The sequence below is a fragment of the Capsicum annuum genome, chromosome 5 (assembly GCF_002878395.1).
Source record: "Capsicum annuum cultivar UCD-10X-F1 chromosome 5, UCD10Xv1.1, whole genome shotgun sequence".
In the NCBI taxonomy this organism is placed as follows: Eukaryota; Viridiplantae; Streptophyta; class Magnoliopsida; order Solanales; family Solanaceae; genus Capsicum; species Capsicum annuum.
Window position 1 is genome coordinate 107,119,485 of NC_061115.1, and position 27,960 is coordinate 107,147,444.

At 36.6% G+C, this 27,960-nt stretch overlaps 1 protein-coding gene across 5 annotated transcripts in view; it reads left to right on the top strand.

Moving 5' to 3' along the window:
• LOC107870853 overlaps window positions 1-19,293 on the top strand; it is a 31,775-nt gene extending 12,482 nt beyond the window's left edge. For 4 of the 5 annotated variants that reach the window (XM_016717529.2, XM_016717528.2, XM_016717531.2 and 1 more), the window contains exons 3-7: window positions 1,507-1,560; window positions 17,644-17,724; window positions 18,275-18,344; window positions 18,463-18,551; window positions 18,927-19,293. In XM_016717529.2, the coding sequence (XP_016573015.1) occupies window positions 1,507-1,560; window positions 17,644-17,724; window positions 18,275-18,344; window positions 18,463-18,551; window positions 18,927-19,061 (429 nt within the window). In that variant the 3' untranslated portion in view covers window positions 19,062-19,293. The remainder of the gene's footprint in view (window positions 1-1,506; window positions 1,561-17,643; window positions 17,725-18,274; window positions 18,345-18,462; window positions 18,552-18,926) is intronic. The other variant, XM_047413121.1, reaches the window with a different exon arrangement.
• Window positions 19,294-27,960: the final 8,667 nt, after the last annotated feature.

The window sequence follows — 27,960 nt, forward strand, 5'->3', positions numbered from 1 at the left end:
ATGAACTGGAGGTCGGTGATGGAGGGCAGCGGGGAGCGGCGCCGAGGACCGGAGGTCGGGTCGGGTCGGCGCCGAAGGTCAGCGACGGGGACCGGGACGAGAGAGAGAGGGTACTGTTATTTATGACTTGGGATAAATAACAGTATAAAAATCATAAAAACAGAAAAAAAAAAATGGGACATCACACCATATAGGTAATAAAAGAATCAAGACATCCACAGAGTAATACTATAAACTATTTGTCCGAAATCACAAACATCACCAAAACACCACGAACAAGAAACTACAGGACGCTCTCCTAAAACTATGGCTATTGGCATAACTACAAGCAAAGCACTCATTCCTACTAAAAAGGATGCACTCTTACCTACCAATTTTCTACCTTGATTCGCATCCTCTAAACCTCCCCATCTAGGGTCATGTCCTTAGTAAGCTGAATCTGTATGTCTAGTCATGTCCTCCAAACCTCCAAATAACTCTAGTTTAATATACATGAATTATTTTTAGTCGAATCGTCGCACCTGTATCTATACCTAGATCCGTATCCTGAATCTTAAAAATTTCGATCATGAAGGATCCAACTTCTAGATCCACACCCATATCGGACACTGGCACCTGAGTCCGAGCAACTTAGGTTGTATATGATACACAGGCTGTAGAGGCCATGATCAAATGATCAATTTCATTTGTTCGGTAAGGACTAACTTTTTGGTTGTTAACTGTCAAGTTCCCAGCCATCACTTGATGTTTGCTTCATATGTGAAATTACCTTGTAGAAAAATGAATTCTGTATTTCTGATATGACAAAAGTGTTTGTGTATTGCCTAGAGTCAGCCAGATAGTTGGTGGAGTTCTTTGCAAGTGATCGTCATTGAGGTTTTTATGAAAGAGACATACGTAGTTCCTGATGTTCCTACTTGTTTCAAATCTACCTTGTAGATTTAACTACATTTGTATGATGCAGACAGTCGCAACAATGAATTAGCTTAATTTGTACAGAAGTAATACCAGAAACTGGCCCTGTTAACGAAAAGACATTCAGTTAAACCCGATGGCCTATTGTACGATGACAAATCAACTAAGCAGCCTGGATATCGGCTTTTTCCATGCTGGGGTGATGCCGCCACTGGGTTAGAGCTCATTCATTTGGACTTGGCCGTGCCTTTGAGCTGGTCAGGGCCATAGGATGCCGATCTTGTTGAGGAATGCTCACTCTCCCGATCCAAAACTCCATTATCATACCGAATAAAAGAAAAAGCTCTAGAGCAGAGTGAAGGAAAGATGGTAGCCTGGGGTTCTTAGGTGTTTTCTGCCATTATCTATTCTTTGTTTTTCCCTTCCCTTTCAAAAAGAAAAATAATCATAATAAGTAAATAAAACGTACTGGGAAAACTAAAAATACTAAAGGAAAAATGTGCATGATTACTGGTTTTGCGAGATTTATGTATGCTGGTTGATTCCAATTATGTCGCATATGAAATGATGATTTTTATGGTTCTTTTGCAGGCTGGAACATGGGAGGAGAAAAATCTAAATAAATGGGCGAATGATCGAATTAAGGTGTGAGAACAACACTCTCTTCTTCACATTTTGAAGTGATCTTTTCCCTTTTTAAAAACTTCCCATAAAATTGCCTCTCCTTGCGATGTACAATGCTGCCATCAGCCCATCCCATCCCATCCCATCTGGTGGAATCATATCTGTTGAAGATCTGATTGGTGTTTTTATATAAATTTCCAATAAGTTATGATCAGGTGCTCGTTAGAATACAAAATAAGTTTTGAGCAGTGAGTAAATTATCTTTATGATAAGCAGAAAATAATGGGCCTAGAGGATCTGATTTGTTCCTTCTGCCAAAATGCTCAAAAATAAGCTGCAAAGGTCTGAAAAGCCAAAATAAAAATCATCATATTTGATATGGAGTACAATAGTTGAACATTGTAGCACTAAGATTAAATTAATTGAAGGCCTTAACAATGAAATAATATGGGTGATACTATTTGCAAGTTCTATAGAGTGGCGGTTAGACCTGCTATGCTGGATGAGGCGGAGTGTTGGCTAGTCAAAAACACACACATTCAAAAGACGAAGGTGGCGGAGATGAAATGCTGCGATGAATGTGTGGGTTTACTAGGATGGATAGGAATGAGGGAATACGTGACAAAGTGAGAGTGACTTCGGTAGAAGACAAAATGCGTGAAGCGAGGTTGAGATAGTTCAAGCATGTGATGAGGAGGGGGCACAAATGTCCCAATGCGGAGGTGGAGAGGTTGTCTATGGATGGATTTAGACGAGGTAGAGGTAGACCCAAGAAATATTGGAGGAGGTGTTTAAACATGACATGGAGCAGTTACAACTTACCGAAGACATGACGCTAGATAGAAAGGTGTGGAAGATTGTATTGGGATAAAAGGTTAGTTGTTGTAGTGTTAAGGCTCTATATTAATATTCTAATTATTTTAATATAAACTTGAAGTCATAGAAATATTTGTTGTATTAAATAATTCTATAAGAAGAAAAAAAAGATTTTTATTCAAAATAAATTTATTTTATCTATACTAACAAATTCATAAAAGTACCGTATTTTTTTTATTTATTATTTTTGTCGAATCATAATTATTTATATACTTATCTTCAAAAATTATTTATATATCTAATTCTCAGACAATATATTTATTTCTCAAAAACAATATTCTAATTTAAATTATACAATTATATGATTATGAACTTAAATAATTATGAATACTTATCAACAAAGCATGTTTAATATTTCATTAAATAAGATTAATTATAAGATAAAAATATGATATAAATTAATGTTTTATTTTTCTATTCTAAATTTGGGCCCGAGCTTAGCACGGGCTTGGGTGGAACTAGTATATATATTTATTTATTTTGATAAGCGAAGTGTCCAAGCCAGCTTGCGCGTACCTTGATTAATTTCACGGGACACCTGTCACCTTTCACCTCTCACCAGCAATAGGTACCTAGTAACTTTGTCCACCTTAGAACAGACGGGAAGAAATCACCTAGTGTTTGCCTCTGTTGGGAATTGAACTTCAGGTCTCATGGTGCTCAACCCAACTTCATTGAACTACTAGGCTATCCCTTGGATGCATTTAAATATATTTTTTTAGAAATATAAAATATGATTTGAACATGAAATATAATTTAAATGGTGTTGTTTTATAAAAATAAAAACTTAAGGAATTTTTTAAAAAAATATGTAAATCAGAAAGTAAAAACAAGGTTTTGATTGTTTTTTAAATTCCAAATACAACTTCAAATTGTGTTTGGCATTTTCATGGCCAAATACAGTAAATAATTTTCATGGCCAAACGATTTCTTTAGAATGAGAAACAACCAGATTGTAATCTATGAATTAAGGGCATGAAGGTGACTTCTCGGGGAGTCTTTTATGCCATGTAGGTATATGGCTTAAGGGGTAACCAAGTGGATGTACTTCTTGTTAGAGGAATGAAAAGCTTGTAATTTAATGGAATCCTGAGCCAGTTAGACACCTTCAAGGACATGTGCTAAAGCTAGTTATCTTTACAGATATGATCACACTTTCTAGTTGTATGTTACTAAGCACTCCTCTACACACAAGGGTGTGACCTAGTGGTTCGATGTAGTGGGTTGAGTACCATGAGGTCTCAGGTTCATTTTCCAACAATTCCTAACAAAGAGAAACACTAGTTGATTTCTTCCCATCTATTCTAGTCTTTGATACAATTCGAATTACCTTAAGACTTTTTGCTAGAAGCTAAGCGAGAGAACTTTAAAGGATGCAAGCTTTGTTCATGAAGATCGAGGCACTTAAGCATGTATTGGAGACAAAGAAAGGATTTCACGCGTTGCGGATTGCTTAAAGTAAAGGTGGGAAAGTGCTAGGAGACAAAGGATCAAACTAAGGTTGCAATTAAGCCATGCATTCCCTACTGCCCAAATTGGTTATGTGAAGAAAAATTGGCGATGCATAAGGCCTTTCAGCGATGCACATTAGCGTTGGAGGGTCAAGCCACGATGAAGGATAGCTTCTAACCAAATTGTCGATAGAAAGGAGCATTTGGCGTTGTGCCACGGCTTTTGGCGAAGGGCAGCCTATCGCCTAATGGGCTTTTTTTTGTTTTGGTCACTTTGGGGCCCATAACTATAAATAGCTTGTCTTTACATTTCTTAGTTAGGTTTTTTTAATTATATTGATGAGAAATACTCTTGTGAGTGTTGGTAAACTTTTGTGGAATGTTTGATTAGAAACTTTGGTTTTGAGGGCGTACGAATCCCCTCTTGGTTTATTGTAAGAGATTAGGTGTTCGTTGTTAATCCAAGGAAAGGTCGTCGGTTTAAATACCTTCGGTTGTCCTTTCTTTATCTTTCTATGTCTTTCTATTGAGTCTCTATCTATTATCCTTATCTTTATAGTTTATTTTTATCTTTCGTATTTTAAATGTCATCATTGGTATCAGACCTGAGCTTAGGATCGTTCCAATGATTCTAATCTTGGGTTTGATTTCTACCAAAAAAAGAGGCGTCAAAACAACGTTTCAAGAAAATCCCAAAAATATTTTTGTTGTTTTGAGTCTTATTTAAGCTTTTATTGTTAGATTTGTCGCCTCTTAACAATATTTTGGTTGAAGTCGGGGTTTTAATAATGATTGGAGTAATTTTGAGGTCACGATTGTTGGGTTCTTGAGTTTGAAGAAATTTGAAAGTGGGTTCTTAGATCTATCGATTTGGGTTGGAATTGAAAGATAAAAGCTATAGAAAAGTGAGTCCCATGTCGAAAGGACCCGAGCTCTGAAAATTGGTGCTAATTTGAGCTATATTGAGTTGTGTTTTTGGGCTCTTTATCTTGTTCATAGTGTTCTTGAGGAATATTCGAATCTCCAAGAAGAAGAAATATCAAAAAGGTGTTGTTTGATCCAAGTAAAATACCAAAAACGAAAGAATAAGTATTAACATTAAAAGGGAATATTCCAAAAAGGGGAAAAGATAAGGTAGAGGGTCTAGCTAGGACTACAGGTTCCTTAATTCGGGGGTTTTAGGTGCACGTATTGTACAAATCGGTGCACCATCCACCCTATTGCATAAGTGAAGGGTGCAGCGCCGAATTGTACTCAGCTGCATCGAATTGTATTTTTCAGGTTGGAAAATTCGGCGATTGGGAGGTCTATTTGGCGATGCACAAGCAAGTTTGGCGATGCTTGGGTACATTTTAGTGAACCTAACTCACTTTGGGTGATCCAAACTTTGTGTTATCCAATCTAACTTAGGTTCAGTCATCTTAGTTTCAGTTTCTTGATTCCAAATCCATTTCTTGATTCTAAAACTAATTAACAACTAGTACTTGGTCTACTTAGTTGATTGAGTCTTTGAGTCCGTTCATTCTTAGTGCTACTTTCTTGTGTGCTTTTCTCATTTTCATCTTGGTAGTTTCTTCTTAATTCAAGTTTGTATTTGCTTTTGAGTCGTCCATCGTTTTAACAAAAAAGAATCTATTCCGGTCGAGAGTAGCAATCGACACTTCATCAACCATTGAAGTATAATTAAGCGTTCAACATTTGTGAAGCCAAGTGTGAGGCAAATACAAAGGTGTGTAGAGATTGTGAGGTTGATTTCTTAACATCAACTTGTTTATTGATTTTGTAGTGTTTCTTCTTGATAGGTACAATGGCTCCGAAAGGCGCGACTACCCACGATGAATGTCAATACTTCGAATGCAATCTTAGCGACCATTGAACCCTTGAGTCGTAGAATGGAACTCATGGAAGGTCATATGATCGCAATCCAAGGAAGTGTGTGTAAGATAGATGGGACGATAGTTAACATGGAACGACGTCTAAACTCCACCCAATCCACTCCTCAAAATTACAATGCTTCTTCTAGCATACATGCTCAAAATACATCCATTACTATTTTCACGGAAACACTTCATCAAATATACAATCCACCAAGGCAAGCACAAGATCAAACTAATTATAATCCTACCTACCCAAATGATCGAAATCTCGTTCGTCCATTCCAATCCCAATTCAACCAATTTAACCAAGAAGTACCACAAAAATATGACCTACCTCACCGAATGCCCCATGACCAAGGTCTTCACCAAGCACCACCAAACCAAAACCTACAACCTCAAGAACCACTTGACCAAAATCAACCTGTCCGAGCTGAAGAAGATCCAAGCTGAAGAAGATCCACAAGATGAGGATGAAGTAGCCATGTTTGCGGAGTATTGTAGGAATAGACCAATGATCCAAAGAGGACATAAGATTCAAAGAGGACATAAGGGTCGAGTAGGAAGATTTGGTCCGGTCCCACATGGGAGAGGAAATTTGGTACTCCAAGTTTCTTAGTCACTTTTGGAGATCATTATGGGGTAGGCTTGGCACTAAGTTGCTTTTCTCTACATCATGCCACCCATAAATCGATGGTCAAATCGAGTTTGTGAATAAGACCGTAGGTTTTATGCTACGCCGTGGTTAATGGGAAAATGGCTTCTTGGGAGGATTCACCTTTAGTCGAATTCACTTATAATAGGGTTATTCACATGACTATAGGCATGCCTCCTTTTGAATGTGTTTATGGATTTAACCCCTTAACCCCTTTGATCTCACCCCCTTGTCTAGTGATATTATGTCAAGCCTAGATGTAAGCAGTAGGGCGGAAGCCATGAGGAAGCTACATGAGAAGGTGAAATTTCACCTTGGAAAAAAGAATCAAGAAGTGGCTAAAAGGGTGAACAAAGGGAGGAAATGACTTGTGCTTGAACCGGGTGATTGAGTGTGGGTACACCTTCGCGAGGATCAATTTCCAAACTTAAAGGAAGACAAAGTTGATGCCTAGATGAGATGGCCTGTTTCGAGTACTTGAAAGGATAAATAACAATACTTATAACATTGATTTACCATCGTAATATCAAGTGCACAACACCTTCAATGTTTGCAATCTATCATTTTTGAAGCTCTTGACGATGATGATACCTTGAACTTGAGGTCAAGATGGAGAGGATGATACAATCTGAATTGTATCAAGACCTTTTACTAGAAGCCAAGTGAGAGAACTTCAAAGGATGTAAGCTTTGTTCATGATGACCGAGGTATGTAGCATGTATTGGAGACAAAGCAAGGATTTCACGCGTCGAGGATTGCTTGGACTGAAGGTGGGAAGGTGTTAGGGGAAAGGACCAAACTAAGGTTGCAATCAAGCCATGCATTCCTTATTGCCCAAATTGGCGATGGGAAGACAAATTAGCGATGCACAAGGCCTTTTGGCGATGCACATTGGCGATAGAGGATCAAGCAACGATGAAGGATAGCTTTTGACAAAATTGGCGATGGAAGGGAGCATTTAGCGAAGGGCAGCCTATCGCCCAATGGGTTTTCTTTTGTTTTGAGGGTCACTTTAGGGCCCATAGCTATAAATAACTTGTCTTTACATTTCTTAGTTAGCTTTTTTGATTATTATTAATGAGAAACACTCTTAATGAGTGTTGGTATACTTTTGTTGAATGTTTGAGTAGAAACTTTGGTTTAGGTGTTCGTTGTTAATCCGAGGGAAGGTCGTTGGTTTGAATACCTTCGATTGTTCTTTTCTTTATCTTACTATGTCTATCTATTGATTTTCCATCTATTATCCTTATCTTTATAGTTTATTTCTATCTTTCGTATTTCGAGTGTCATCAGCCTTGATGGACAGAGTTACCTAGTATTTGTTGCTGGTGGGAGGTTGCAACCGGCAAGTATCCCGTGAAATTAGCCAGGTTTCGTGCAAGTTGGCCCGGACACTACTTTTGTTCAAAAACTATCACTTAGCAATCCTCTCAAAATCAATGAGCCTTTAGAAGAGGACATGATTTTTCAAGGAAGAGTGACTTGACACCTCATCTAGAGAGGGAATCAATGCCAGCGACAACAACATACCCAGTGTAGTCCTACAAATGGGTTTGTAGAGGGTTGGTGTAGAGGGTATCGACAGTCTTATAATTCATAGTAGGGCTGTCAACAGTCTAAGCTATTTCGAAACCCACTTGGTACTGTTTATTTGTCAAAAACAAAAATCTAAGTATTAAGGACAATCTAATTTACAACTTAAGTACATTTTCTTTTGTCTTTCTGTAAACTTTATCCGCTCCCCCTTCCCTCCCTCTTTTTTTTTTCTCTTACTCTCTACACTCATATGCACATACACACAGAGACGCACACACATATATTTAGATAATCGTGGTATTCGGACCAGCTTGCGCACTCTTCGACTATTTCCACCGGGATACCTGCAGTCTCCCACCAGCAACAGATACTAGGTAACTTGTTCCATCAAGGTTAGAACAGATAGGAAGAAATCACCTAGTGGTTGTCTCTGTTGGGAATTGAACCTGAGACCTTATGGTGCTCAATCCACTTCATTGATCCGCAAGGGCACACCCTTAGCTGCATGTATATGTGTGTGTGTGTGTATATATATATATTGTAGTCCTCACAGGTTTAAACCTGAAATTTTAAATATTTTGGTGATGTGAAGTTGCCACACATGGCAGTTGATGTTGCCTTATTCTTGCATATTGCCATTTTTGTCGTCACTTTTTTTCTTAAAACCATTCCCACCGGGCCTTTGTAATTGGTATGATCCCATAGTAACTTTTTATGGATCTCGTCTTGCCACATATTAGATTACCTTTTAGTTAATACTCTATTTGTCTGAAGTTAATAATCACTTTAATTCAAAAGAATTATCCCAAAATAATTGTTAATACAAAATTAAAGTCGACAATTATTTTCAACTATTCATTTATAGTTCTTTTTAATATTGTTCAATTCTCAAAATATATCTGCCTTTTCTGTCTCAATTCTTAGTAGGTAAACGGCCATGACCATGATTATTATTCACAATATTTCGGAATACGTTTTCACTTTATTCCAGAATACGTTTTCCCTATTTTGGATTCATTTTTGCACTTTTTAATTTATTCTTTTTTCAACCTAAATTTTTTATTTTCATAAAATAATTCAATTTTCATGGAATTCTATTTTAAAAAAAAAATTTATTCACTTTTTATATTCTTTAACTTCAAAAATACCCTATTTCCAAAATACTATTGCTAAACACAACTCCAACTCTATTTTCAACTTCCAAAATATCAAATAAAGTGAATATGTCATGGCTAATCGGGTCCTTCGTTTGATTGACATAAAGTTTAAGAAATTAAAGATAGACTTTTAAACCATATGGCTTAAATGATATTGTGTATAATTATTTTTTAAATCTTGTAGTCTTAAATTTGATGTGTAGAATATTATTATTGGAAAGCCCGCTGGATATAGAAACAGACATCCTTCGTGGGACAAATTAAAATCGGAAGTAAGACACTTAGGGGAGTAATAAATAGGATGACTTAGTAAATAATACTTTATATTTATTGTTTTTCTTAGTAGGCATGAAAAAGCTAAAACAATAATTAAAATGGCACATACGGGTTATTTCTTAGGGGCATGTAAAAAATAAAATGACAAGTAAAATGGAACGAATGAAATGCTTTATTAATGTGTTCTAATTATTATTTATTGATATCCTTAATCCTTATAGATCATCATTAAGTCAATTTGCGTAAATGCTCTAGATTAAGGTTATAACTATTAATTTAAATTTGAAGTCATCGAATTTTTTGTTGTACTAGATGATTCTATAAGATGAAAATAAATTTTGCAACAATTCTTGACACATGAAATTATGAGCGAAATTAACAACAAGAAGAACATACCTAGTGTAGTCCCACAAGTGGGTCTGGGGAGAGTAGGATGTATTAGATCTTATCTTTGCCTTTGTATAGTAGCAAGGTTGGTTTTAAAAACCTTCAGGCCTCAACGAGGGCTCAAAATAGAAGGTTTTTTTAAGCAAGGAAAATATGATAGCAGAATAGCAAAGCTTTAGGCAAGGTGGACACATGTTTGAATCCTGAAGAAATTAAAAAAAATACTCCCAAGCACTAAAATAGGGGCACACTTTTGAAGTCCCTTTCCACCGGAATCTTCACGTCTTTTCTCTTTCATTCTTCCTTTTAGATCACTCTTTCCTTCGAGTTCTCGTCTATTTGGTTCGGATGGATAACAAAATCTTTTTTCATTCGGTGGGCAAATTTTATGACATCATAGAGACGAGATCTAGAGCTGAAACTTTGTTTGATTGGGTGGAAAGTGCTAGGTTCCACATGTGGAGGATGGTTCTGAGCAAGGGAGCACTCATTTGGGTTTGCAGAAGACTTAGAGAAGCTTCAGCCATCAGGGGAAGAATCTTTAAAACATGGAGATGCAATGACTACTTTACTAGCATTTTCTTGTCTTTAAAGTTCAATCAATATGGGAGATGCATATCTTTAATCTCAATTGAGAGCAAAGAAAGGGCAGTTATTATGCTAGAAAACACATTTAATGAAGGGTGGGAAAGGCTGGCAGAGAAAATGAATATCTTCATTAATAGAGTTACATCGTACTCGGGGGTTAAGAAATACAAGGAGGAGACTAATTTATCTGCAGACAAGGGGAAGGGAAGGGAAGGGAAGGAATGAACTGAAGCTAGTGGACCCACCCTTTATTTGGGGCATCTTACACTTGGAGAGGAGGGCTAGGTCATAGAAATGCATCAAGGATTGACAGATTTCTGCATTCATTTCCTTGGGACAAATTGTTTAATCAAGTGACAGAGTTCCTTGCCTAGTTTGGGTTCTGACCACAACCCAATTTTGTTGTCATGTGGGGATGATGTCTTTAGTAGATCATATTTCAAGTTTGAAAAATGGTGGCTGAATGTGGAGGAGTTTAAGTCCAAACTGGTGGAATTCTTTTAATGTGACAGGAAGAGGAGACTTTAAGTTAGCAACAAAATTGGTCTTTTGAAAGTAAAACTCAAAGAATGGAGCAAGGAGAATAAAGGTAATTGGAGGGCTAGAAAGGATCAACTTCTGGAGCAAATTGGAAGTCTGAAAGTCATACAAGAGGCCAGACCTCTTATCAATGATGAGTTACTGATGAAAGCACAATGGGCCTTGGAATATGAAGAAGTGGCTAGAAATGACGAAATTTATTGGAGACAAAGATCCAATATTCAGTCGATCAAAGGGGACAAGAGCACAAAGTATTTCCATAGAATAACCACTGTGCACAAGAGAATCAACACTATAGATTCATTGATGATCAATGGGGTCTTGTCCTCGGATTCTGCGGAAAATAGGAAATTAAGAGGTCCATTGTGGATTTCTATCAAAATCATTACAGATCCTCTGAAAGTTGGCGACCAAATTTGAATATTTTTGATGTTCAAACTATTATTATGGAGGAACAACAATGGCTTACAAGAAAGTTTACAGAGGAAGAGGTGTTAGAAGGGATCAAAATGTTTGCAGAAGACAAGACAAGGCTCTTGGCCCGAATGGTTACACAATGTCTTTTTTTCAAACTTTTTTGGATAGTGTAAAAGGAGGACTTAATGTTGACCTTTCACAACTTCCACCCTCACTAGAAATTTGAAAAAAGTTTTAATGCTACCTTTGTAGCTTTGATTCCAAAGAAGGTGGGGGCAAATGATCTGAGAGACTTTAGACCAATTAGCTTGATCACAGGGGTGTACAAGGTCATAAGCAGAGAGATTGGAGAGGGTGTTAAGCAAGCTTGTGAACAAACATCAGATGGCCTTTATTAAAGGTAGACGACTAATGGATGTTGCTTTAATTGCTAGTGAGTGTATTGACCACTAGAATTAGAGAAGAAGTACTAGGGTTACGTGCAAGTTGGATATTGAGAAAGAGTATGACCATTTAAATTGGAGGTTCCTGATCAAAACTCTTCGACAGATGGGGCTCGGAAATAAATGGATCAATTGGATACACTTTTGTAGTAAAACAACTAGGTTCTCCATCATTGTTAATGCAAAACCTGCAGGTTTTTTTCCAGCAGGTTTTTTTCATTAGAAAGAGGACTTGGACAGGGGAATCCTCTATTTCCACTCCTTTTATTCTAGCTATGGAGATTGGAGGGATTGGACAGTCTAATGAGGATAGTCTTCGCAAAATAATTGGATTAGAGGCTTCAATATAACAAACAGGGCAAATGAGAATATGGAATTGACATATTTGATGTATTCTGATGATACAATAGTGTTCTGTGAAGCAAACCAGGAACAATTGTGTTATTAAGGGTGATTCTGGTAGTTTTTGAGGCTTGTGCTGGACCCAAGATTAACTGGAGAAAGTGCAGTATCTTCCCCGTAAAAGAAGTTCAACCGTTTCAAACACTAGCAAACATCTTGAGGTGCAAGGTTGAGAAGCTACCAACAGTCTATCTTGGCATTCCGTTGGGGAAAAACATAGAGCAATTACTATTTAGGATGGAATTATTGAGAAAGACGAGAGAAAGTTGGTACTCTAAAAGTTTCAGTACCCTTCTTTGGGAGGTAGATTCACTTTGATAAACTCTGTTCCCTACCAATATATATGATGTCCCTTTTCCCTATACCTCTAGTAAGGCTGATTCAAATCAGCCAACAATAGACACAAAACTAGCCAACAACACGATAACAAGATGACAACAACAAGCTACAGATTCAATACAAAAACCGAGAAGAAGATAGACAACAAGAAATTACGAATAATGGATAGATAACTTGACATACGACTGCACAAATCTAAGAACCAAAATGTGTATCAAACATTAAGATCCAAAGATTCTTACAATCAACACCAAGTTCTTACGAGACCTCAAGGGCACCGGAATCCCCAAGCAACCACTGTTTCTAAACTAGTTATCAACACAAGTGAAATCCACACTTGCAAGACTCTCTCAAGAGTATTCTCAAAATATCATCAAAGTTGTGGACAAATGAACTAAAAGGTTCTATTTATAGTCTAGGTTAAACTTATTTTACGAAATGACCAAAAGGTCCTTAATGAGCCCATCACAAGTGATGGCTTTGGAGTGTGGCCCTTGGACGGCTTCGGAGTGTTAGAAGGCTTCCTTCACACTTCAAAGTTTGTTCTCTTGGTTGGGCAGCCCCCCAAGCTCGAGTCCTTACATATTGGCTTCCAATCATGTCCTCGAAAACTGAGATGCTTCCTTGACTCGTATCATCCTCCCCTTCTTGAAAATGATTCGACCTCGAATCCGAACCTTGCAAAACGATAAGGGACATAAGAAAACACACATTCCTAAGGCATGAGGGTTAATGTTAGCACAATCAACCATAGTATCAAACCACGGGCACACACACTTCACATGCTGTGGGGTCTTAGGGAGTAAGATACCCTTCCAATCACAAAAACCCGAACACCCTAAAGAAGAAACAACTTGTCTATCCACATAAGTGTGACAAGAAACAAGAGGGGGTAGGAACATACCTTTAGAGAAAAGACTTGAGCTTGCTCTCGGCTTGGAAGATGGCACCATGCTAGTGCCAAATGTGGAGAACAACAAGTGCTTGGTTTGGACACCAAGTCCTTCTTCTTGAACCCGAAACTCCTCAACTACACCATTCGGGTTCTTCCTCATCAAAAGGTTAAAATTCAAGACCTCTTTTCCCCGGGCCAAACATCCCCATTAGGAGCTCATCATCAACCCACAAGGTACTAAGATATCTCCTTCCGCTACCAATTCCGCTTCACCATCATTGTCATTACCTCTCGAGGGATTTCCTCACTACCATCATTTAGGGTCACTTTACCCCCAACAAAGTAAGGATCACCTTCTACCAACACAATGTTCCTTCGGTTAGGGCATTCACTAGCCTTATGACCCCAACCTTGACATTTAAAGCTAACAATACCATTAGGATTAGGAGTAGAAGATGTATTACCTTCAAGCCGTGGTGGATACCTTTGGATTTCCCTATCAACGGGTTTCTTCTCGAAGGATTTGTAGGCATCCTTGTTCTTGTTCTATCCGAAGGTCTTCTTGGCATTATTGTTTCTTTTAACCTCAATGGCCGCTTCAACAAGATATTCAATTCGGTCAAACTTGTGGACCACTAGTTGAGAGACAATTTCATAATCTAAGCCACCTTTGAACCAGCTATGCAATGATTTGGGGGTTCAACAATATCAAGACGAAGGATCAAGTTTTGAAACTCCTCTTAGTAGTCTTCCACACTTCTATTTCCTTGCCTTAAATTGTAGAGCTTTGTTAGTTGCTCTTGCTTGAACCTTTCCGTGACATATCGCTCTCTCATAAGTGCTTTCAATTTATCCCAATCCGGAAGGTCAAGATTGCCATTTTTTGCCCTTTGCAATCTTTTTCTTTCCCACCAAGTAGATGCATATCCTTTAAGTTGAGAAATGACATGTGCGGCTTTCTTGTGGGGAGATAACTCATTGAGTTGGAAAATCCGATTGCATTGTAGCTCCCAATCAATATTGATAGATGGATCAGTAGTTCCTTTGAAAGTAGGAAGAGTGGTCTTGATGGAGTTGAGACCTGCGTCTCTACCCACATGTCCTTCTTAATCCCCTAGACCTTCTTGAACATGAGGATGGTGTCCCAAGTTGCCTCTACGATAGGGAGCCGGACCAAACGTTCCCCCTCGACTCCTATGCCCTCCGCCATGAGCTCTTTTCCTATTCCTCACAAATTATGCAAAGAGAGCCACTTCATTTAACTCCTCACCTCCGTAAGGACCCTAACCTTCCAAATCATCAATTTGGATTGGTTGGTTTCGGTTTGGTGGTGCTCTCGGCATTTCAAGGGGTTTTTGGTTTTGGGGAGCTTCTGGGTGGACTTGGTTTCGGTTGTTTGGATAAGTAGGGACTTGGTTGATGGGTTCATGGACTTGTCTAGGTGGATTGAACATTTGGTGAAGTGTATCCGGAGTTATTGTAGGGGAGGTGTTGGTAGCATGTCCACTAGATGAGGCATGGTAGTTTTTAGGACTTGAATGGTTTGAATCTAGACGAACTTCTAAGGTATCCATTCTCCTTGAGAAAGAACCTTCCATCCCTTCCATGCTTCCCTCCATTCTCTCTATTTTTCCCTTCATTCTCTCTATTCGGCCACTAACACCCATTATGATGACAACTAGACATGAAGATTGGTCTAGAACAACAAGAACCTTCAATAGAAGTTTGAAACCCAAACCTCACGTTGAACCTCCAAGAATCAACACCTTTCTAAACTTAAAACCCACAACATAATATCAACAACACAAGTTCAAACCAACACCTTCAAGTTTTTGGATCCACAGCGGCAACACCAACAACGTTCAAGCTCTTGAACCCGCAACAACAATATCACAACAAATGTTCAAGCTCAACTTGGATCTAGACTCAAGAGTGTTAGTGAAGACGAAAAGCTAACACAAGAAACACTCGAAACAAGTAAAAGACACCTAGATCCAGACTCAAACTTTCGGCCAAGACGACAACAACAAGAACACTTCTCGGCCAGGAACACCAAACTCAAGAACACCTCTTTTTTTTTTTTCCAACTAACCAAGCCCAAGATTGATCTTGTGGGCACAAAATCAGCCTTAGTTGTGATATCAAATGATACAAATCAGCCAACAATAGACACAAAACTAGCCAACAACACGATAACAAGATGACAACAAGAAGCTACAAATTCAATACAAAAACTGAGAACAAGATAGACAACAAGAAATAACGAATAATGGATAGATAACTTGACATACGAATGCACAAATCTAAGAAGCAAAATGTGTATCAAACATTAAGGCCCAAAGATTCTTACAATCAACACCAAGTTCTTACGGAGACCTCAAGGGCACCAGAATCCCCAAGCAACCACCGTTTCTAAACTAGTTACCAACACAAGTGATGTCCACACTTGTCACAAGTGAAATCCACACTTGCAAGACACTCTCAAGAGTATTCTCAAAATATCATCAAAGTTGTGGACAAATGACCTAAAAGGTTCTATTTATAGTCTAGGTTAAACTTATTACACAAAATTACCAAAAGTTCCTTAATAAGCCCATCACAAGGGGCGGCTTTGGAGTGTGGCCCTTGGATGGCTTTGGAGTGTTAGAAGGCTTCCTTCACACTTCAAAGCTTGTTCTCTTGGTTGGGCAGCCCCCCAAGCTCGAGTCTTTACGTATTGGCTTCCAATCATTTCCTCAAAAACTGAGATGCCTCCTTGACTCGTATCAAAGGTGATCAAAACTTTGGATGCTTTGAGAAGGAATTTCCTCTTGCAAGGAAATAAAATTGGGAGTAGTTTCAATTTAGTAAAATGGGCAGCAGTTCAACAAGGCAGGAATTATGGGGGGTTTGGGAGTAAGGAATCTCAAGTTTTAGAACAAAAGTTTGCCAAGCAAGTGGCTATGGAGGTACAACCAAGAGGAGCATACACGATGGAAAGAGGTGATACAACATAAATTCGGCCAAGAAGGGTATGGTGTTCAGGTGAAGTAACAATCACTTATGGAGTTGGAGTTTGGAGGACTATCAGACGTTGTTGGCTGGCTTTAAAAGTTAATACAAAAGTTAAAGTTGGGAGAGGGGATAAGGTTTTATTCCGGAGAGAAAACTGGATTGGTCAAGGATCTATTCAAAGTTTGTTTCCTGGACTCGGTGTGCATCCTGTAGCAAAATTAGTGAGTTGTGGTCCTCAATAAGGGTTGAATTTGTTCTTTAGAAGTTGTTAAATGACTGGGAGATAGAAGGGGTAATTGAACTACTAATATGATAGAAGACTTCGCAGGCAGTAACTTGGAAACAGGCAGACTATTATGGGGACAACACCCTGATGGAAGATTCTCCGTCAACCGATTGTATAAGTGGGGTCTATTTGTAATTGGAGGAAGGAAACCAGGGCCATGGAGTGCTGTTTGGAACAGTGTGGCTCCTGCTAAAGTGAAGTGTTTTGGCTGGTTGGTAGCTAGAAGAACCAGCTTGACTCATGAAGCACTACAAAAAAGGGGCATCAACATAGCCTCTAGATGCTTACTATGCAAAGCAGTGGAAACCAACAAAACACTTACTTTTGCATTGCAAAGTAACAACACAAGTATGGGCTTTATTCTTCAATTTAGCTAGCCTAAATTGGTGTATGCCAGAACATACAACAGACTTATTGAGTTGTTGGATCAGAAGCACAGGCAGCAAAGAGTGGACTAAAATGGTGGAGGACGGTACCTGCTTGTATCTGGTGGAATAGCTGGAAGGGAAGGAATCAAAGGATTTTTGAAGGAAAAGAATGCTCAATATAGAAGATTAAATGGAAAGTAATTACTTCCAGGTTTTTGGTGTAAAGAACAAAATATAGAAGAGGAAATTGAATAAGTGGATTTCATAGTTTCTTTTTTAAGTTTTCTGTTTGTTTTCCTTCCTCTGTAATTACTTTTGGAGGTGGCCAGCATAGGAATACAAGTTACCAAGCCCCCTTCCCCCCCCCCCCCCCCCCCCCCCAAAAAAAAAAAAACATAGTAAAGATGCAAAGCAAATGAAACAACAAATAGTATCACACATTGAATAATAAGAAACTAAGCAAGTACTAACTACCACTACTAATAGGATAAAAAGGGATGAGGCTAGCCCCCTGCCTCTCCCACATATAGTGCGGCTACTCTCGACTACTGTGTGCGTGTGCGTGTGTGATTTGTAGGAACATATCTATATCTATGTTGCCTGATTCTCTTGAATGGCAGGAGCTGCTCATATCTATGGGATCACTGGAGTGTTCAGGTGGCAGAGCAGAAGTAGCTGAAGTGACACGATGTTCTGGTGATGTGAGTGCTTTGATTTTTTTTTTTTTTTTTTAATGCCTAAAGCAGTTGGCTATTTGAGGTTGATGTTGGGGACACAACATGAGAGCCTTTTTCGATTCCCTTATTTTTCAACTTCCATTTTCTCTTTTCTCTTTTTCTTTTCAAGAGACAATGATATTGAGTAGGCGAACTTTATTTTTAAATAATGTTATGGATAAGGTGAAGAAACATGAAGTATCTAAACCCTATCAAGTTTTTTTGCATGGTTTTAAGCTATGACACATAAGTTTGCAGGACCTTAGCAAGGGAAGGGGATCTAATTATACAGTTGTAATGGTTGAAGTGTTTAGGAACCAAAGAATTGGTTGTGTTTAACAATTTCGTCTATTCCCATCTATTTAACCTCTGAGTATTTGTACAAATAATCTCTTAAATGGGCCAAAATGATATGATGATATCATACAGTCATAACCATGCACTTTCACAACATATGTGGTGTATTTTGCAGTCTTTAGTGTCTTCATTTTTTCTTCTTTGATTCTTTCCTCATGATATTTGGATGACATAACAGGCATTTTTGGTGACTGTACGAAACAAGAAGCGTGTTGGCTATACATATGAGCTCACGATCAAAGTCAAGGGTACTTCTTTTATTATTTGAAATCAGTTTCTCGAAGTTCTCTACCCTTCAACTTTCCAAATTGTTTCCATATTCTTCTGTTTTCATTTAACAAGCAAATAATATTAAACTGTAATTAGGGGAATGGCTTGTTGGTGACGAGAAGAAGGTGATCAAGGGCCATATAGATATACCAGAGTTCTCATTTGGCGAGTTAGATGATTTGCAGGTATTTTGCTAGGCATGTTTTTATACTTGAAAGAAAAAGTTGGAAATTAATATATGTGACAGGGTGATAATGGTTTTTCAGAAAAAAGAAGCTATCATTACACTTCATTGCAACACCAATTTTATCTGGCGTATATTGTTGTAGACTGGAATTCTACGTACCTAAGTCTTTTTTAAATCGAAAAACAAATAGGCCTGGCCTTCCTTGATGCAGACGTATGCGAAATAATATAGCTGGTGTTTTTTTTCCCGAAAAAGGAACTCTTGATGTGTTTTCCCTCATTTCGGAGATTTGACGACCTTCCTCCCCAAACATGGGACCTCTTTGTGCTTCCCAAACAATATAGGGAAACTAACCTTTGTTCTTAACTTGTAGATTGAAGTGAGTCTTAGTGAAGACAAGGATTTTGGACAAGAAGATAAGCATCGGATAAAACAGGACATGAAACAATTTCTGCAACCTCTTCGGGAAAAATTGCTTCAGTTTGAGCAGGAACTGAAAGAGTTGTAGTGTGCTATTGCATTTGGTACTATTTTTTGAAGCTTCATTTATTTCTTTTCTAAGACGCCTGTGGTCTGGAATTGTGGATAAATGTCCCTTCGACTGGAAAGTGTCACTTTAGCTTGTATTACTCGAAATGTAGTACCTTAGCACAACTAGTTAAGAATATTGGGACTTTGGATTATCTGATGCTGTGATGGTGGTGACTATCTCCTTGTTATTTGATGGTTTTTTGAGTGCACGGCTGATAGTAATCTAATACATATCAAATTGCCTAAAAAACTCTTAAAAACTTTTCTGGTTCGTAGCTAAATGGTTGGTATTCACGTGAAATTTGTTGGAGCATTTTTCTTTTACTTCAATCACTTTTATTTGTCATATTTTAACTTGGTATTAGGGCTGGTAACAGACCGGAATTGGCACTGCTGGAACGCTTTTACCGGAATCGAATCCGGTAACGGCTCCTCTATACGGGTGTGTACCGGGTCTACCGGAATTTCTCTGTGTTTCGACCTGGAATTTCTGTGTTTCAACCTGGTCTGTTGGTTATCGGTCAGGACCCGGGTTGGACCTGGCCGTTTATCGGACTTTAACGGTTTTTTTATTATAAAATTACCGTTAAATCTTGAACACTTGAAGACTTACAAAAATTAACTTTGTAAAAAAGTATTTACTTTGCCGGAACAGTGCTTTGCGGTGGTGTTTAAAATTTATAAGTTTTCAAACCTTCTAAGAATTTACTAGTTTTTGACTTATAATTATTTTTTTCAAAAATTTGTAAAAAAATTAAATTTGACTTGTAGAAATTTTATAACATTTAACTTACGAAAATTTATGATACTTTTCCTAACTTATCAATTTTTAAAGTTTTTTAAATATAAATTTATATTTTTAAAAATTTGTTATTAAAGTATTAAACTTGGCATGTGAAAATTTTACAACATAACTTATAATAATATATAAAACTTTTTCTAACTATTAAAGTTTATTTTTTTATAACTTTAAAATTAAAAATATAAACTTTTGTTGTAATATAAAGACCGAATAAAATTTATTAGAAGGAAAGAAAGAGAAATAAAAAGAGATTTAAATATATATAATGAAGAGAATAGAATGAGCAACATTGATTGTGTGTCATTTTACATGTAAAGTGGGGAGATATATATAGGCATTATATGCCTTGGAGATGTGGGTGAGCTACAGTAAATGGTCCACATGGTCATCCACTAGCTACTTATTCACAATACTCCCTCTTGAATGTTCATGTAGAAAAATTAAAGAATAGGATGTACATAGTTGTTTGTAATACGTATTGTTTACTGCCTTATTAAAAGTCTTATCAGGAAAATTCAGTGTGATAAAACCCTGGTTAAGGGAAAAAGAGTTCAGCGCGTATTTACTTCCTCTGATAAAAGCATTACTTAATAGTTAGGAGATGATGCATCCCAATCTTGTTTCTCAACTTCTCAAAGGTTGTGTTGGCAATGCTTTAGTGAACATATCTGCTAGATTATCACTTGAATGAACTTGTTGAACATTTATTTCACCCGTCTTTTGAAGACCATGAGTAAAGAATAGCTTTGATAAAGTGTGTTTTGCTCTGTTTTCTTTGATGTATCCTCCTTTTAATTGAGCCATGCATGCGGTGGCATTTTCATACAATATTGTTGGAATATTCTTTTTCAAAGAAAGGCCACATGCTCGACTTGTTTCATGAATGACTATTATCTCTGCATGATTTAAAGATGTAGCAATCATCGTTTGTTTCGTTGAACGTAATGATATAGTTGTACCTTCACATGTAAATAAATAATATGTCTGAGATCGACCTTTACGTGAGTCAGACAAATATCCTATATCTGCATAACCAATTAATTGTGAATCAGAGTCCCATATCAATAGTTCCTCGGAGGTATATGAATATATGCTTAATATCATTCCAATGTCTTTATGTTTGGAAAGAACTAAATGTTGCTAATAAATTTACATCAAAGTCGTGACTTACTAGCAAAATACATTAATACCCCAATTGCATTAAGATATGGTATTTCAGCACCAACAAGTTCTTCATCATTTTCATGAGGTCGAAATGGATCTTAATAATATCAAGTGATCACACAATAATCAGGGTACTTAATGAATGTGCTTTATCCATGTAAAATCTCCTTAAAATATATTTAGTATATGTGGATTGATGGACAAATATTTCATTCGTAAGATGTTCAATTTGTAGACCAAGATAAAATTTTATCTTTCCGAGGTCTTTCATTTCAAATTTTCCTTTTCAAACATTCTACTGTCTTTGGAAGCTCTTCAGGAGTTCTAATGATATTCAAGTCGTCAACATATACAACTATTATGACAAATTTAGATCCAGATTTTTTAATAAAGATACAAGGACAACTTGAGTCATTTTTATACCCTACTTTCAATAGGTATTCGCTAAGGCGATTATACCACATGCGTCCTGATTATTTTAATTCGTACAAAGATTTCTGAAGCTTGATTGAATAATTTTCCCGAGAATATTTATACGCATTAGGCATTTTGAACCCTTCAGGAATTTTCATATAAATATCACTGTCTAATGAGCCATATAAATAGGTTGTGACTATGTCCATCAGATGCATATCAAGTCGCGAACTGCCAAATTTATAAGATACCTGAAGGTGATTGCATTTGTTTTGTGGGAAAAAATGACTACTTTTAGAGTCGCCACTTAATTTATTTAGAAAAATTAAGAAAACCTTTATAAATTACTCAAATAATTTCAAAACAGAAAAAATCATTGAAGTTTAGAAATTCTAGATAAGCTGTTCTCATTAACATTTTAGGAAGGTTTTTAAGGCCCCTAAAATGTCCGCTAACTTGCGATTATTCAAACTGTTTGAAAATGATTATTTTGACTAACTTCTAAAAAGAAAAATTGATTGTCAAAAAAAAATTGCTTAAGGAATATTTTTTCTAAGTTTGATGCAAAATCAGTTTTTAACGACTTTGTAGGGAATCTAACTAGATATAAGCAAATTAAAGTCAAATAGCAAAATAAAAAAAAAAGGGAAGGGGAAAGAATTAAGCGATTTAGGCTCTTAAGCCCAAATCTATTAGCCGTCCTAATCTAATTGGACTTTCGGTCCATCTTTACTTGTCCTGATCCAGATATTAAGCTTTGGCCCAAAACTTGTCCTAAACTATCTTTTGGACCTTTTGGCCTATAATCAACTTCACCTGTATTAATTTACAACTTTGGCTTCGAGGCCCAAATGAATAAATAAATAACTAAATATATAATGATAAATAAAGCAATAAAAGAAATGAGACTTTTCATGTCTTTAGCTACTAAAAAATAACCTTTAACCCCATTTTCTCCCATCGGCGACAACTTTTTTCTCCAAAAATTCAACTAGTTTGATAGGCTCGAGAGATGATTCGAAAGAAAAATGGGCCACATTGACCCGCCGTCGAAATGCATATGAGGAGAGTCCATTTGGATTCATCATTTTACATGTTAAACAAAGAAGAAAAAGGGAAGATTAGAATCAATTTGAAAGTAGTAACACGTTTTCAAAGACTTTTACATTTTAACTTGAATAAACAGAAAAATAACACTTTAGGACATAGAGACAACTTCAAAATAAAGACAAAGAGAAAGCAACACACCAACACTGAAACGAATGCTTTAGCACATATTCTTATCTAACAATATAAGAATGAATCTTGAGCGAACTTCATAAAAATGTATAATTTTTATGATTTAGCTCAACATAAATACACAGATTAAACCTTCAACTAAAAATTCAAATTCTAAAGCGATTTTAGATAGTGCTTTAGAAGAGAAATTAATTGACCAAGATTGTTCCACCTCCTTCCTCTCTTTTGCAAGTTCAAAGTAAACTTTGCATAAGATCATAGAGGGATCTTCGAGTCAAACTTTTGGCTTATAAACCAACTCCATCCTTTTCATTGACATTACGGGTCTAGGAACACTTAGGAGCAGTCTAATTATGCATCAAAAAAGGAAAACTTGGACTAAAATAATTTTTCAAAGAACTAAAAATGAATTTGAACAAAATCGAAACCACAACGATTAACCCACAAACAAAGGGATCTTTGGGTTGAAATTTTAACTTGTAAACCGACTCCATATTTTTCATTGACATTAAAGGTCAAAGAACGTTTAGAAGCAATCCGACTATGCATCAAAGAGGAAAACTTGAACTAAAGCAATTTATCAAAGCAACAAAAAATGAACCCAAATAAAATCAAAACCACAATGATTAATCCACGAACAAAAGAATCTTCGGGTAGAATTTTGGTTTATAGACCAACTTCAATTTTTCATTGACATTAAGGGTCAAGGAATATTTAGAAGAGGTTCGACTACGTATCAAAAGGGAAAAACTTGAACTAAAGCAATTTTTTAAAGAAACTAAAAATGAACCCGAATAAAATCAAAATCAAAACGATTAATTCACAAATAAAAGGATCTTGGGGTAGAAATTTTGGTTTATAAATCGATTACATTTTTTTCATTGACATTAAAGGTCAAGGAACATTTAGAAGTAGTTTGACTACACACCAAAAGGAAAAAACTTGAACTAAAGCAATTTTTCAAAGAAACTAAAAATGAACTTGAATAAAATCAAAGCCATAACGATTAATCTACAAACAAAAAGATCTTTGGGTGGAAATTTTGGTTTATAAACCGTAAGGGAAAAACATGAACTAAAGCAATTTTTTAAAGAAACTAAAAAATGAAACGGAATAAAATTGTAACCACAATGATTAATCCACAAACAAAAGGATCTTCAGGTAGAAATTTTGATTTTTAAATCGACATTATTTTTTTATTGACATTAAAGGTCAAGGAAACATTTAGAAGTGGTTCGATTATGCAATAAAGATACAAACTTGAGCAACTAAAGCTATTTTTCAAGAACTAAAAATGAAACCGAACAAAATCAAAACCACAACAATTAAGCTACAAACAACATAATAGAACTAAAAAATATTTTTTTTGCACTAGATTGACAAAACTAAGTGAAATTACAACCTACAAGCATAACAAAATATCATTTGAGTTATATGATAACAATAGCCTAAAACGTAACAACATGAAGCTAAAATAGTTGTAATGTGGCCTTTGTTTGATTCACTCTTGCTTTGTCAAAGGAAGATTCTACCAAATACTTGTGGAAGATTATTTTTTGGACTTGTCAAACAAGATTGCTACTTGTTCAAACAAGTTGCTACTTGTTCAAACAAGGTTGCTACTTGTTCAAACAAGTTGCTTCTTGTTCAAACAAAGTTGCTACTTGTCTCCATTTTTATCTCTATAAATAGAGGGCTTCTTTCACAATTGTAATACACATCAAATTACAAGAGTTCTCTTTCATTCTCTTGTATTTATTCTTCCTTCCTATTAGAGTATTAAGTTAAGAGAGTTGGTGTTGGGAAATACTTTGTGTGAGCCCTTTCTTTTGGAGTGATATTGTGAGGTTTTTTCTCTTGGGATATATGGGTTAATTAGAGTGACTACTCTAATTTTGTAATATCTTTATTGTACTCTTGTTTATATAGTGAAGTTGTTCCTCTCCGCTCGTGGACGTAGGTCACACTGATCGAACCACGTTAAATTTATGCGTCCTTTATTTTTTCTTTAAGTACTATTACTATCAACTTGTTATTGTCATTATAACAGTATTTGACTAAATTCTGCAATAACCGGGTTCTCGATCCTAACAAATTGGTATCAGAGCCGGATCTAACTAGGTTATTTTTCAGTAGCCAAAATGACTATAACAAAGACTTACGTTGAGAAATTTGATCTAAGTGAAAACTTTGGGATGTGGCAATTAAAGATGGAAGCTATCTTAATTTAGGATGGCTTAGATATGGCACTAGAAGGAGAAGAAGTTGAAAAAAATGACGGACGAAGAATTTGCCGTCATAGACAAAAAGGAAAAATCAGGTATTATTCTAAATCTCTCAAATGAGGTTTTACGTGAAGTGTCTGCAGAAACCACAGCGAAAGGCAAGTGGGAAAAACTAAAAGCCTTGTATATGAAGTGGACAGTGGAAAATCAAATTTACCTGAAGCAAAAACTTTACACATTTCGTATGGTAGAAGGTACCTCTATACTCTCACATCTTGATGATTTTGATTCTATTCTTACGGATTTGAGTAATATAGACACTGAAGTTAATGATGAAGACCAAGCCGTCTTATTACTTATTTCCTTACCCCAATCATTTAAGCATATTAGAGATACTATGCTTTATGAAAAGGATAATATCTCTTACAAAGAAATCAAATCTATCTTAAAAACAAAGGAACAGATAGATAGAGATATTACTGGGGAAAGTAGCGCAACTCATGGGGAAGGATTATTTGTAAGAGGTAGATCTAATAAGAAAGAATCAAATAGTGAGAGGTCTCAATCAAGGTTAAAGTCTAAACCTAGAAATGTTGTGTGCAAATACTGTCATAAAAAAGGTCATCTCATTTCTGAATGCTATAAGTTGAAAAACAAAGAAAAACGTAAGGAAAAAAAATGAGCACCAAAATGCTGACTCTGCTGAAGCAAGTGTAGCTACTGATGAGTTTGAAGGAACAATATTCTTAGCAACTAATAATAGTTTTAAATCTAACGATGAGTGGATTTTGGATTCGGGTTGTTCTTATCATATGTGTCCCAATAGGGATTTGTTTAACACATTCGAATCTGTTAGAAGTGGAGTTTTCTTGATGGGCAATAATACTCCCTGCAAGGTTTTTGGTAAAGGTACAATCCAAATTAGAATGCATGATGGTGTGGTGAGAACTCTCACAGATGTTAGATATGTTCCTGACTTGAAGAAAAATCTCATTTCATTGGGCACTCTAGAATCTCTTGGGTGTAAATACACAGGTGAAGGTGGAGTTTTGAAAGTATCTGCAGGAGCTCTTGTGATAATGAAAGCACACAGATCAGGTACGTTGTACACTTTATTGGGATCCACTGTTACAGGTGCTTCTGCAGTTTCCACTTTAAATCAACTTGATCCCAACATCACCAAATTTTGGCATATGCGATTGGGGCATATGAGTGAAAAAGGTCTTTCCATCCTCAACAAAAGAGGTCTACTGTGTAGACAAAGTATTGGAAAAATGGATTTCTGTGAACACTGTGTGTTTGGAAAGCAAAAAAGAGTTAACTTCAAATCTTCAGCAGTTCATCGAACAAAAGGTACTTTGGTCTACATTCATTCAGATCTTTGGGGTCCTTCCCGCACTCCATCAAAAGGTGGTGCCAGGTATATGTTAACTTTTGATGAATCCTTCATGTTACATTCTAGAAAAGAGTCTTCTAGCTCTTGTACCAAGAACAAAGAGCATGATGTGTATGAACAGGTGGAGGTTGAGCTTGGCATACCTTTTGAGCCAAGCTCATCATCAACTGTGGAACAAAATACAGTTGAAAATCCAGAAGTTGTGACTTCTGAAGTTGAACCAAATGAGTATTCCATAGCAACACATAGACCAAGAAGATAAATTCTCAAACCAGAAAGGTATGAAAATTATGTTGCATTTGCTTTTTCAGTTGCACAGGAAACTGAAGAATCAGAGAACCATCAAATTATTCAGAAGCAGTTTCTGGTGCTGATTTAGCCAAGTGATTGATTGCAATGAATGAAGAAATTTAATCTCTTCATAAGAATGGTACTTGGTCTCTTGTGAAACCGCCGTCAGGAAGTAGAATCATTGGTTGCAAATGGGTCTTCAAGAAAAAACATGGAATTCCAGGGGTTAAAGATGCAAGGTATAAGGTATGATTAGTTGCAAAGGGATATAGTCAGGTACAAAGAGTTGATGTTAATGATATTTTCTCACCTGTTGTTAAACATAGCTCTATTCGTGTCTTGCTTACCTTAGTTGCCATGCATGATTTGGAATTAGAATAGCTTGATGTTAAGACAACTTTCTTACATAGCGAACTTGAGGAACAAATACATATGCATCAACCTGAAGGATTTAAAATTGAAGGAAAGAAAGATCATGTTTGCTTGTTAAAGAAATTCTTGTACGGATTAAAACAATCTCCAAGACAGTGGTACAAGAGGTTTGATTCCTTTATGTTGGGTCATGGTTATTCAAGAAGCATGTTCATAGTTGTGTTTACTTTCGAAAGTTAAATGATGGTTCATTCATTTACTTACTATTATATGTTGATGACATGCTTATTGCTACTAAGGATTTGACAAAAATTCACAATTTCAAAAGTCAGATGAAAAGTGAATTTGAAATAAAAGATTTGGGAGCAGCTAAGAAAATCCTTGGCATAAAGATCAGAAGAGATCGAGAAACCCGCAGGCTATTTTTGACCCAGAAGAAATACTTGGAGAGGTTTAGCATGAAAGAAGCTAAACCAGTAAGTACTCCTCTTGCAGCTCATTTTAAGTTATCATCTGCTCAATTAACGCAGTTAGAGGAAGAAGAAAGTTATATGGCACAGGTACCATATTCTAGTGCAGTTAGCAGTATTATGTACACAATGGTATGTACATGTTCGGATATTTCACATGCAGTAAGTATGGTAAGTCGATGTGTGGCTTATCCTGGAAAAGCACATTGACAGGTGGTGAAATGGATTCTCAGATACTTGTGTGGTACCTCAAACGCATGTTTGGAATTTGGTAGAAATACTAAAACTTTAGTTGGTTTTGTAGACTCAGATTATGCAGGTGATCTTGATAAAAGAAGATCGCTGACTGGCTACGTGTTTTGCATTGGTGGTTGTGCTATCAGTTGGAAAGCTACATTACAACACGTATTAGCTTTATCTACTACCGAAGCAGAATATATGGCAGTGACCGAGGCTATCAAAGAAGCCTTATGGTTGAAGGGTCTATTTTCAGAACTCAATCC